This window comes from Oxyura jamaicensis, chromosome 21, assembly GCF_011077185.1.
Source record: "Oxyura jamaicensis isolate SHBP4307 breed ruddy duck chromosome 21, BPBGC_Ojam_1.0, whole genome shotgun sequence".
NCBI classification, from domain to species: domain Eukaryota; kingdom Metazoa; phylum Chordata; class Aves; order Anseriformes; family Anatidae; genus Oxyura; species Oxyura jamaicensis.
Window position 1 is genome coordinate 7,121,116 of NC_048913.1, and position 11,680 is coordinate 7,132,795.

Below are 11,680 nucleotides of genomic sequence, written 5' to 3' on the forward strand. Positions count from 1 at the left end.
CAGCTCCTGCTTTGGGGAGGTCATGTGCTGTCCTCCACATCTGTTCTTAGCTACTTGGTGGGGACCCAGCTTAATCTTTTGCATCTTTTCTTTGCAGTCTTTTCAGCTAATCTTTTCCTTCTCTCTTGCAGAAGGCACCTTTCCTCATATTAATGCTTTTTGATCTCTGTGGATTCATTTTCACTTGGTGGGAATAGGAAGAGCTGATTATTCTATACATATATTAAATAGAAACAAAATGAAGAGGTGACTGTAAGACTACTGAAAGACGAAGAAAGAGTTGGGAGGAGATAAATAGTTTCCCCAAAGATCTTCACTTGAAAGGAGGATAAATATATGCAAATATGCCCCTAGGTAGGACTAAAATGACTTATGTAGCAATCACTAACAGTGCACTCACAAAGCCAAGCAATTAATTTTGAATATTTTCTAAATCACTAGACCCAGCTGAGTTGTATCCCAATATGCCAATCCAGTAAATGTACCCATTAAATTTGATTTTGCAGTCAGGCCAAGAAGCAGGACAGTGCTTCACACTTTTTTGTGCTTAGAAAATATCTGATTTGTTCAGTCTAATAGCATTTCCAAATAATTTTGGGGGCTTGAGGAGTGAACTTCACATTAAACTTCCTTACCTTCGCTGACTTCAAGCACAATCCTGATTCACACTGGCATAAATGAGCAAGGACTGACTCTGTACTTCCACTTTGGCGTGGGTTAAAGAAAGCTGGTGCTCCACTGTCCCAGCTTTACCTCACTAGCTTAGCATGGGCAGCCTCTGGACAGACTCCATCCAATGCCCACCGGTCTGAACAGCAGAAGGAATGGAAACAAATATCACATCCTAGAAGATCTGGTTTTGTTTCAACTCAATATAAAATTCAATAATGCCTTTTAAATAGAATTTGAAATGTCAGGAGTGAAATCCAAGCCCCAGTGAGGTATGTGGGAGTCCAGCCATTAATTTAAATGGGACATTTATTTTGCTGTAGGATTTCATTGTATTATAAAAGGCACTTGATGTAAAGGGCTTCATCTAGCCCAGTACTTACAATCCACCCATCAGCATGTTACCTGAGCTTCAGATGAGGATTTCTAGTGCTGAGGAGAATGGTGTTATAAATAGGAGCTAGCAGAATCTTACAAGCTTTAGATAATTCCCCATCAACCCAAATTCTGGTTTTGTTTGTTTGTTTGTTTGTTTTTGAGAGGCAGATATGCTATTGATTAAAGGAATGCTTATGTTCTTCTCTGACTGGAGTTTCTAATAAGGTGAGGAGAAGCAGAAATATTTGCTTCCTATGCTAATCAATGTTATTGCAGTTGGTGTATTTGCATTGAATAGGTGCAGATAAAATGGCCATACCCCCCAAAATGTTCATCACAAATGGCAAAGGATTGCTATGGAAGGACTCCAGGGCTGCTGTTGTATAGCAGTGATGTTTCATTTACGTAACCTTTTCCACTCCAGTGGAAAATGTGTGGAGACAAGTGAAATGACTTTCCCAAGGCCACACAAAGTGAATCAGAACCAGAGCCAGGAACAGAATGCAATGTTTCTGAATCCTTTCTGGTAAGTATGGGACAGACCATACTGGACCCCTTCAAAGTGATCAGAAACGGTTACTACGGGTCTGTGCTTGAACAGTGGTACGGTTTGCCAGTGAACAGTAAAACCAGAAATATCGCCAATGCCTTTCAGTGACTTAAAACATCTGAAGGATGTTTCAGCACCATAGGGGAGTAGTCTAGGACACAGCGGGTGAAACGGAGATGAGCATTTGTGTCCTAAGACGACCCTGGTCACTTGATGGATGACAATCTGCCACGCACTCAAGATGGAGAGGGCTTGGGGAGATGCTGGTGATGAGATGGATCTGGGGATGCAATGGTGGGCTGCAGCAAAGCAGGTCAATGCAGGCTGCACAAGGGGAGGATTAGGAAAAAAGGCGATGGGAAGTTATTACCTGATTGTTCAAGGCTATGGTGAGGTTCCACCTGGAGCACTGCATCTTGTTTTGGGCACCCTGCTTCTGTAGAGATGTACAAATTATGGAGAAGGTCTAAAGAAAAGTTTCTAAGCTATACAAAAGAACTGGAAGGTCTTAGCTATAATGGTAAGAGAAATTGCTTAACTCGGGATGGGCTAGAAAGAGAAACGGGCTCTTCTTGCAGTGGAAATACCATAAGGAAACCAGAAGCACCATGGGGTTATACATCCAGTAAGGGCTGTAAGGAACTTTGCAGCAGAAGTGTAATTTGGAGGGACGAGGGGAGGCATCACTGTGAATAGGAACCACTTGATCTAGAAACAGCAGCTGCTATCCCTGGTGATAGGGCACCACATTTTACTATCAATTCTGTAAAAACAGATGCTAAAGTTTCGAATAGTCTGGATAACCAGAGCGGAAACATGTTCTGCTAGCACGAGCTGTTTGAGTTAAAGGGAGGTGCCAGTTCTACGGGTTTCAAATTCATTAATGAGCAAAATCAAAAGACAGGACTCACGCCTTTCAGAAACAGGAGAGACTCAAGGCAGCAGGCTAACTAGTGCTGTGCCATGTTGCAACTGTCGGGGTTTGATTTTCAGGCACTGCTGAATATTTCTTGTCTGAAATGGGCTGTTAGTACTTTACATCAACATCTTCATTTGTTTTGTGTTACCTAAGCTTGAAGTGTTTTTCCTGATTAAATTGTAATTGCTAAGACACTTTATAGAGAAAAATAACCAAAAGAAAGTCGGGGCTTCCCAAATGTGCTGGGTGGTGATCTAAGCCGTCCCATCTTCCTTTTTTCCAGGCAGTTACCCCATTAAAAAAAAAAAAGGCCACCACAAGAAAACTCTACCCTTTTTCTGTTTTACTCCAGAAAATGTTTCCCAGTGAAGGCCAAGTGAATACACTGGAAAGGAAAGCCTCCATGGGAAAATTGCTTTGTTGAGATATCGAGCATCTCTGGGCACCTTTACAGAGGGTATTAATTGCAGGAAGATGAATCTTGCTTGTGGCGTTTTGGAACTCACAAAATCATCTCAAATGAGAAAGCAGAAAGACACAACCATAGAAAAATGGAATTCCTAAACATTTCCAAGCCTTGAGAAGGACTCAGCTTAGGTTTGGCTTTGGAAATGGGTTGGGTTGGGGATCCTTGTGTCTTATTTTGCGCCTATCAATCCCATTCTGGGTAAGCTCAGACATGCTGATGACAGGTGGGGAATGAAAATTTTTCAGGTCTGGGTGAGAGATTCAAAATACCAAGAAATAAACAAACACACACAAAGGTTTCCTACCACATCAGCCTTAAACCTATTGCTGTGCATCTGCCTGACGTGAACAATGGCAGGACGGGGAGATCACGCCGCAGAGCTAAGTCCCAGCAAATTAAAACTGTTTTATAAACTTCTGTCATTCCCCACTGAGCCGGCTCTCCCGTCAGCAGCCCCACACCAGCAGAGACTAACAAAGACAAACCAAAATTCACAGAAAGGTCTCCTTCTCCCCTCCTCCCTCTCCATTTCTCTCCCTCGCTTTATTTATTTATTTTCCCATTTCCCAGCTAAGCTGATCTGTGCTCGCTCACTATCACAACCCCCTGCGGACACTGGTAATGGAGTGCGGGTGCTGACTTACTGCTTCGAAACAAGATTTCCTGAGATCCTTTGAGCCTGCTCCATGCCCCCCCTCGTCTGCTTTTCTCTCTCAGTCTCTTTCTTTTTGGAGAGTGGAGGGGAGCCTCTATAAATGTGAAAGGAGCTGCACTACAAAGAAACCCCCGAGTGGCATATCCCAGCCCCAGGCGAAACTGCTTGGTGCACTGATAGTCCTTCGTATCTGCTCGAGGACTCCTCTTTCTCTTCCCCTCCCTCTTTCTCTGATCAATCGAGGGCTGTAATCAGTTAAGGTCCAGCTTAGCTGCAGTGTAAGATACACCAGTTAAGCAAAGCCAATGCCTCCAGGGTTCCCACCGTAAATACGGAGAGGTCATGGGGAGATTAAATAACCCTGATAAGTTCAGCAAGTGCAGCGCTAGCTAGGCTCGCACCAAACACTTAATAACTTGAGCTGGCAGAAGAATGGGAGAAGGAAAATCAGAAGTGCTTCCTACTCCCAGCGCCTCTGCTGCTTGTTCACTTCCTCTCCCAGTCCCCAGCCTTCCCGAGGAGGGTTGGTACATTTTTTAAGGTGAGGGTTTCTCTTTTCACCTCGCCCCAATGAATGAACAATCCCCCAGTACTGTCCAAGAGCGCAGGGATGAATTTGTGAAGTCAGGACCTCGCCCTCCCTCACCCAAAGGAAAATGACAGCTCCCGAATCCAGGGAAATGCCTTCTGCAGCCCCACACAGGGTTGTGTGCTTTCCCCTTGGACTTCTCTCTGCTGCTAGGGAGCAGTGTGGGATTTTCAAAGACAGGGAACTGCTTGCTTTTGCCAAACGTGAGCCCCAAGCCTTTGTAGGATCTGCATGGTGGGACGATGGAGCTGTGTCCACCACGGTCTGGAGCCAATGGTGTGGAGGCATTAGTGCAAATAAAAAGGTGAGAAGACAGAAGAAAGTTGGTACCTTTGCTGAGAACAGTAACTTAAATAAAGGATTGCCCTTACACTTATGATGTTCTTGCTCAACAACCTTTTTTTTCTTCTTTTTTTTTTTTTTTTCATGGTAAATCTTTTCGTTCCTCTCCATAAATGCCCATTTTCAGGGATGGCCCAGAAAAAACTGAGCCCTTTGTATTCATTATTTATAATCACCTTTACACTAAGTTAATCACCTTTATACTAAGTTCATGCTGTGCTGGATCCAAGTAGCTTATATTTTCATCATGCAATTCTTGAAGAGGCTGGGGATGCTTGGGCTGCCGAGGGGACTTTGCTGTGCAGGATAAGCTACTGTCTGCTTCTGTTTCTGAAATGCCAGAGCTCATTTCTGCTCCTCACACATGAGAAATCTGGCAGGATTTGGTGACCACCAAATCCTCCCCCAAATTCTACCTGGTCTTAATCCTGAGCGAGTGACTAGCTAAACACAACATGAGGTTTGGAGCCAAACAGCACTACATCAGCTCCCGTCTAATTGGACATTGGCCCACTAGGCATAACAGATAGGGGGAAAAAAATCATGTAAGATTTATTAAAAACGATGCAGACGCACAAAGAGCAGAACAAAATCTTTAACCAGAAGTGATAAGAAAGCCCTAGAGGATTTGAGCTTAGATAAGTAGCCCTCCTTGAGTCCTCCAGCTCTCTAAAAGCTATTTGGACTGGAGTTTTCCCGTGGTGTTATAGGTGCTTACTTAAGCAGGGGACGAGATTACCTCTTCCCCGGGTGTTTCAGCATTTCTGCACCTGGGGTCTGCTGAGGAGCAGCACAAAACTTGATCAGTTTGCAATGGTTATTTGATTAGCCATCACAAGCAGGTGAAGCCTTGGAACAATAAAGTATAAAAATAAAAGAAACCCCACTGGGCTAACGCATCATTAACTGTGTCACCTTATTTATCTAGCACAATTCAATTCAGTTGTGGCTATGTCTGGCAGCACCCCAAAACAAAGTATTTTTTACAATTATAATACAAAGCCACTGAGAAGCACTCTCAAACACCAGAGCAGTAAACTGCCTGTCTTTAAAACCTTGCTTTTCTTATTAACATTGTTTACTGCCTTGAACTAAGTGACTTTTAAGAAGAGAAATATACATTGATGAAAGGTAGCTGTCTGCTGGCAAAACTATACCTGCGCCAAAGGGAAGGGTCAGTACCTCATTAAAACTAAACCTCTTCCAAAAGAAAACAGTAACACATTTACTAAATGGGTACATAAACCAAAACATTCCTTGCTCTACGGTACAAATGCAAGGAACTTTGTACATTAACCCCACAGCTCCTGACTGAGCTACAAGCTCTCTTTTAGGAAAATATCTTGACTGAAAGACTTGAAAATGGCCAATCTTCCAAGGCGGTGAGTCAAGTTGTGCCCCTCGCCTGTCCTCCTCCCTCTGGAGCCAAGAGGAAGAGTAAAGGTATCGCACCCTGGCACGACTTGAGCAGAGTTTTTAAGGCATCTCCTGCATGCAGAAGTTTAAATCACACAGGCCACTGCTGATCCAGAGATAAATGGTGGAAAAGGGATTAGAGATACTTAGCGGAGGAGAGGGAAGACTCAGGAAGGGCTGATTATTTTAAAGATATGACTATTTAAAGATAATGATTGCATAAATTTAATTAATGCATTTTCATGCTGCAAATGGCCGTTTTGTAATTAATGTATCTGGCCTCGCTAAGCATGGGAGATCACATCTCCCGGCCCCCCCCTCCCTTCTCGATTCCCCCCTCCGCCTCTCGTTTAATGAAAGACAGAAAGCAGATGACAGAAACAATTTGTCAGCCAGTACGGGTGTCAGATGCCTAATTGGTTGCGCTGAGTTAGTGGAAAGTAAAGGGGGAGAGGGTCGAGGCTGGGGGGGGGGGGGGGGGGGTTTGTTGGTTGTCAAGGAATGCGGGGGGGTGGCTGTCTCGGTGGGGGGGGGGCGCGGCGAGGGGGCGAAAGTGTTTCTTGTTAATCGATGGAGATTAGGACGCAGATTGGCTGTGGCAGGGACTGGGCAGTGACAAGAAGGGGACAGGAGAGGCTGGTTAACACCCGTGCAAACAAGCTGCCATATCTCACAATGCGTTAAGTCCCGGCAGCGTTGACAACACCAGCGGTCCCTGGCTGTGACGGCTTGGGGAGAGCTTGGAGAGCTCGGCAGCTCCGGGCACAGCTCCCCCCAGTTCAACACGCACCCTTCAGAGGGCCAGATCACACCCTCCAGCCTCCCTTTGGAAGTGAGGAATCGAGGCATTGGCCGAAAGTTTGGGACCCTGGGGACGGGGTGGGAGGATGAGGGGCTGAGGCCATGGGTAAAGCAGAAAGGAGCTGGGAAGGACATCAAACCCAGAGCATTGCGCAGGTCTTGCTTGCCCTAAGCTTTGCTCTGGGTTCAGATCACTGTCTCTGTGTTAGACCCTCAGAAAACCCACACGTTCTGTCTCCTCCCATGCCTGCCCCACTGTGAGATTGCTTTAAAAATGCAAGATTAAGCAAAACTGGAATTAATGTATGTTCCGTCTGGTTCCTGAGCTTTGTGGGTGCACTTCGGTCACTTGTCATAAACACCACAACCCACTAACTATCCCCTGGTCTTTATATGGGGAGCAAAACCTCCTTCTCCATGCAGGGAAGGCCCATAAGTCTGAATCTTGCTGAATGAGGGAGCAGAGGACGCGAGCCAAGCGACTCCAGCAAGAACCGAGCATCGCGACCCTTCAGCCCCCCCAGAAGGCAGCAGGACACACCACAGGCTATCCAAAGTCACGGCCAGGAGAAAAGCAGAAATGTGTCTCATTTCTCTGCACCCTATGGTCTAGGCAACTCCCACGTATTTATCCCAAGCACTAGGCAGAGCAGGGCTGCCACCTCTCACTTTACAAGTGGAAAAAATGAGCCCAATAAAGGCTGATAACTTCAGACTGACACCAAAGTTTATGGGGGAGCAGGATCATCTCAAACCCAAGGCTGATGTCCTCATTCCAGACAGCCTTGCTTCATACTAAATTGAGCAGAGAAACGAGAAGAATATCAAAACGTTGGTGCCATCAGATGCTAATTGCTACAGGACCCCCCCGGCAATATAAGAAAGCTTTACAAAGGTGGGAACAGCTTCATCAGCTCTCCCTGACACCAAGAAAGGTGATAGGCAGGGAGACATGGGGAGAAAGAGCTAAGAATAGAAAATGTTGAGTTTCCATTCTGGGCTCTGATCACATTTAAACACGCAGCCTGTGGTAATAAACATACTACTGAGCTTCTGCCTTACACTACAGGTCCCTTTGTAAGTGGTTTATGAAGGGTCGTTGGGTGATGAAAAAATGTTATGAAAAAGATAAACAACCGTTTGTTTTAGATGAAAGAGAGACTTTCAAATAGCATAAATGGAAATGGAAAGGGAATGGGTGGTGGATGCAAGTGAAAATACAAACTTTTGATTTTGAAAGATCAAAATAAATTAAAGGCTGCAATTTGAAACTACAGTACATTTAAAATAAAACATCCAATTGAAACAGCTTTGTCCCCTTGCTTACAAAAGAAAAATAAACTCTCTAGAGAGTGTTGAATGAAATGGAACCATTCTGCTCTTTGCAAAACGTCCCAGCAACCTGTCCCCTCATCCCTGGAGATCCGTTACCCACTCGGCTGCAGGGTGAGCCTGTTACCGATACGTGACAGCATCTCGTAATCTGAAGCCCTTCCTATTGCCAGCTATTTCTGCTGCGGAGGCATTGCTGCAGTCAAGGGGCATGTACCACTGTGCAAGACCCTGCATAACACAAGAAACAAGATCCCAGATCCCAAAATGGCAGGTGTATCAGATCTGGGGACTCGGCATCTCCTGGTGCTCTTACTACTGGCAGCCCAAGAAAGCAAACTCACAAGAAAAAGAAAGAAGGCGAGGTATCATGCCCCTGAATCTATTTCCCTGCAAGTCAAAAGAGAGTAGGAGCCAACCCTGGCCCAACTCTAAGAAGCAAAAAAAAGGCCTAAGATGCTGCAGGTAAAATGGAGGAATGGGAATTACTAATCCCTTCTGAAAATTTGACTTGCACAGACATTGAAGAAATACTCAGCATTTACTTCTTCCCTACACACGACATACTCTCTCCCCACCACAGCCCAGCACTGTCCTGCAGGCTCCTGCGTACACCTAGCTTTTTCCTTCTGGTTTATACGACATGAGAGCAAATCACTGGGCAGAGGACGTCTGTGTGGGAGGAATATGGTCTATTGTGTATTAAACAAATGCTAAATGATTACAAGCACCATATTGGCAGAGAAAAAAGCAGGCTGCGGTGAGTTGTGCCTGTCACATCACTGCTCCTGCCTGGCAAATAAGTTCTAATGCCCAATTGGTATTTATTAGATGACATACAACAACTGTCTCATTAAATCAGGGCTTGAGTGTAGGCCGGAAGTCTTAATTTAAAGTGTCACAAGCTATTGAATTCAGATGCCTTAGATGGGAGGAGAGAGGAGGGAAGGGGAAAAAATGGGGTTTAGAGAAGTAGGAAGCAGTAACTGGTCCTATCCCACCTTCTGAAATGGGTTGTGATTTTGATGCTGGTCTGGGCTCTGGTTCAAAAAATATTTGTTCTGCATTTGCTTTCTCTCTCTCGCTCCCCTTTACATGCACTTTCAAACTCTCCCCCTAATAAACGGTTGGGCACCTTTCTCTGTGCTTTAAATGCAGCGTCGAAAGCAAAGGTTAATGCTGGAGATTGCATTCCAATTGAAAACGCGGCAACCGGTAAATTTGGTTTGTTTAGAGTGGAAATGCTTGAACTGCTGTAGATGGGTGGCGGGTGCGAGAGCATGGGGAGGAGGGGGCGGGAGGCGCTCCCCGCGCCCCAGCTCCTCTCCGGACAAAATTAAATTTCAAAGTTTAATGAGTTGCGAAGGGCACTGGATTAAAAAGCCTGGTCCCTGTGCTACCAAAACTGAAGCTGTGCGATGAAGAGAGAGAGAGAGAGAAAAAAAAATCCCACCAAACCCAAAACGTCAGGGAACAGAGCAAGTGAAAAATGTCAGGGCAAATTGCTCTTGACAGTGTTAATATCTGCACCTCATAGCAATAATTACATGTAAATAAATAGTGAAATAGCTCTCAGCTGGAGTCTGTACTCCGAGTGCAGATGCCACTAACAGCCAGCTGGGGACCTTTCACTCTTCGACTGCCATTTTCCCCCCTTTCTTCCCTCCCTCCCTTCATTTCATCTATGCCAGAGCTGCAAGTGCAATTGCTGGCAACCGCAGGTCTGCTCGCAGCCCTCCCCCCTGTTACAGCACCATGCTCCCTCCCTCTTCGTGTCGCCCTCCCAGCCAGGGGCTGCACTCGTCTGTCAGGGAAAAAATAAAAACCACGCTGCTTTTAGCCCCTTGCAAGGGGAAAACAAGCTTTCCTGGATTCACGTCTGGCCGTCATGTGAGTAAAGCTGAAGGGATGAAAACAGCGGGGCTGGCTACCCTTCCGTCTCTGTGGGCTCCTAAAAATGTCAGATGGGATGGAGCTATCTCTTTCAAGCACTGGGATTATGTTCTTCATATCACCAAGGTTGTCTATATTTCAAAAGAGCCCAGGAGAACATGTGGTTCAGCATCAGGATGCAAGAAGATGCTTCATTTCCACAGGAGACACATCTCCCATTGCTATCAGTAGCATCCACAGAGAGTTGTGAGCCTGAGCTGGCTCCTCTAGCCTTTGCCCATATGAAAAACACACTTCTCTAAGCCCACATCATTCTGCACTTCTACAGACCCCCGTCGCTCCTTCCTAGGGCACGGCTCAGCACAGGGCATCACGCAAGACAGCTGTGACCTGAGCAAGGGGAAAAAAAAGCCACCGCACCAGCAGCGGCACTGGTGAAGGTGGGCTGGAATCCACCTCTTGCTTCCCCAGCAGCAGATGCTAAACCGCATGGATTGAAGACTGGAAAAGCACGTAGAAGGAAGGTCCAAGGAGCACTACTAGACAGACAAACCGCCTTTTTATTTATTTATTTATTTATTTATTTTTATTTTTTTTTTTTAAGGAAACCCCCTAAGTGAAAATAGTGAGAGACCAGGAAAGAGCCCCTGGTTTTGATCCTCACAAGGTGTCTTCTGCCCACAGTCACTGCTGGAGAGGACCTACTAGGCCAGGCCATTTGGGCTAGAGTAGGGGGCTTTGACTACACCCAAAGTCTCAGGTGGTAAGTCTTACACATCTAAATTTAAGCAAGAAAAAAACCCTGTGCCTCTGTTCTCAGTCTTGGAGATAACAAGCTTCCCCACAGAACTGTGAGAAGAAGCACATCCCAGGACGATGAGATGCTAAGATATTACGATGAAAGTCTTAGATAAAGCTAACCTCATCATTGTAGTCCCGTTTTCTTCTACTCGGTCAATTTATGTCTCTGTACCCTCAATTTAGTTCCCAGCCCTACAAATCAGGGCCTAATTATAAAGCCACAGAGCCACTAAACCATCCAGCAGGCCCGTGCTGATTACTCCTCTTTGCTGGAGGAACTGCAATAACTTGTGGTTGGAGACAGCTGCCCCAAATGAAGCTGGGTCACGCCTGGCCCCGCCGCCAAAAGGTGATGTGCTCTCCTACCAAACCAGCATCACTCCAGGGCCAAGCTGCTAGACCAAAGCAAATGAATAAAAATTACCTGCCGCTGATAATAGGGAGATATTCTTAGTGAACCACTGCCTTGTGTAAGGGAGAAAAGCTTTGAGGGTTTTCCTTTCGGCTAATGAAATTCACAACAACACCCCACACTGCACTGAGCAACAAACACAGCTCCATTATTTGGAAAACAAATATGTTCTTTAGAGCTTCCTGGTTGTCAAACACCTTTTTGTTTAGCTCAACAACTAATCCACTTATCGGAGGATAAAGCTGCCAGTGAATCACCAGTATGATAAAAGCATGCACAAAATTAGCAAAAATTTGCCTATGGCTCCTGCACATTTAACAAACACCAGCTAAGAGAAAAATGATTTTCTTTTTTTTTTTTTTTTTTTTCTCCCTCCCTTTTTTTTTTTTTTTAAATAACTGAGATCCCCAGGAGAGATTCTGTCAGATAGTGGCTTTTATTTTGCTTGCAGTTC

General features: G+C 45.3%; 1 protein-coding gene across 2 annotated transcripts in view; it reads right to left on the bottom strand.

The window, feature by feature from the left end:
* Window positions 1-11,680, bottom strand: part of PAX7 (paired box 7) — a 103,081-nt gene that overhangs the window by 14,234 nt on the left and 77,167 nt on the right. The window contains exon 9 of one of the 2 annotated variants that reach the window (XM_035344833.1): window positions 1,968-2,033. The exons of the other annotated variant lie outside the window; for it this stretch is intronic. Coding sequence (XP_035200724.1) covers window positions 1,968-2,033 — 66 coding nt within the window. The remainder of the gene's footprint in view (window positions 1-1,967; window positions 2,034-11,680) is intronic. 2 annotated transcript variants of the gene reach the window in all.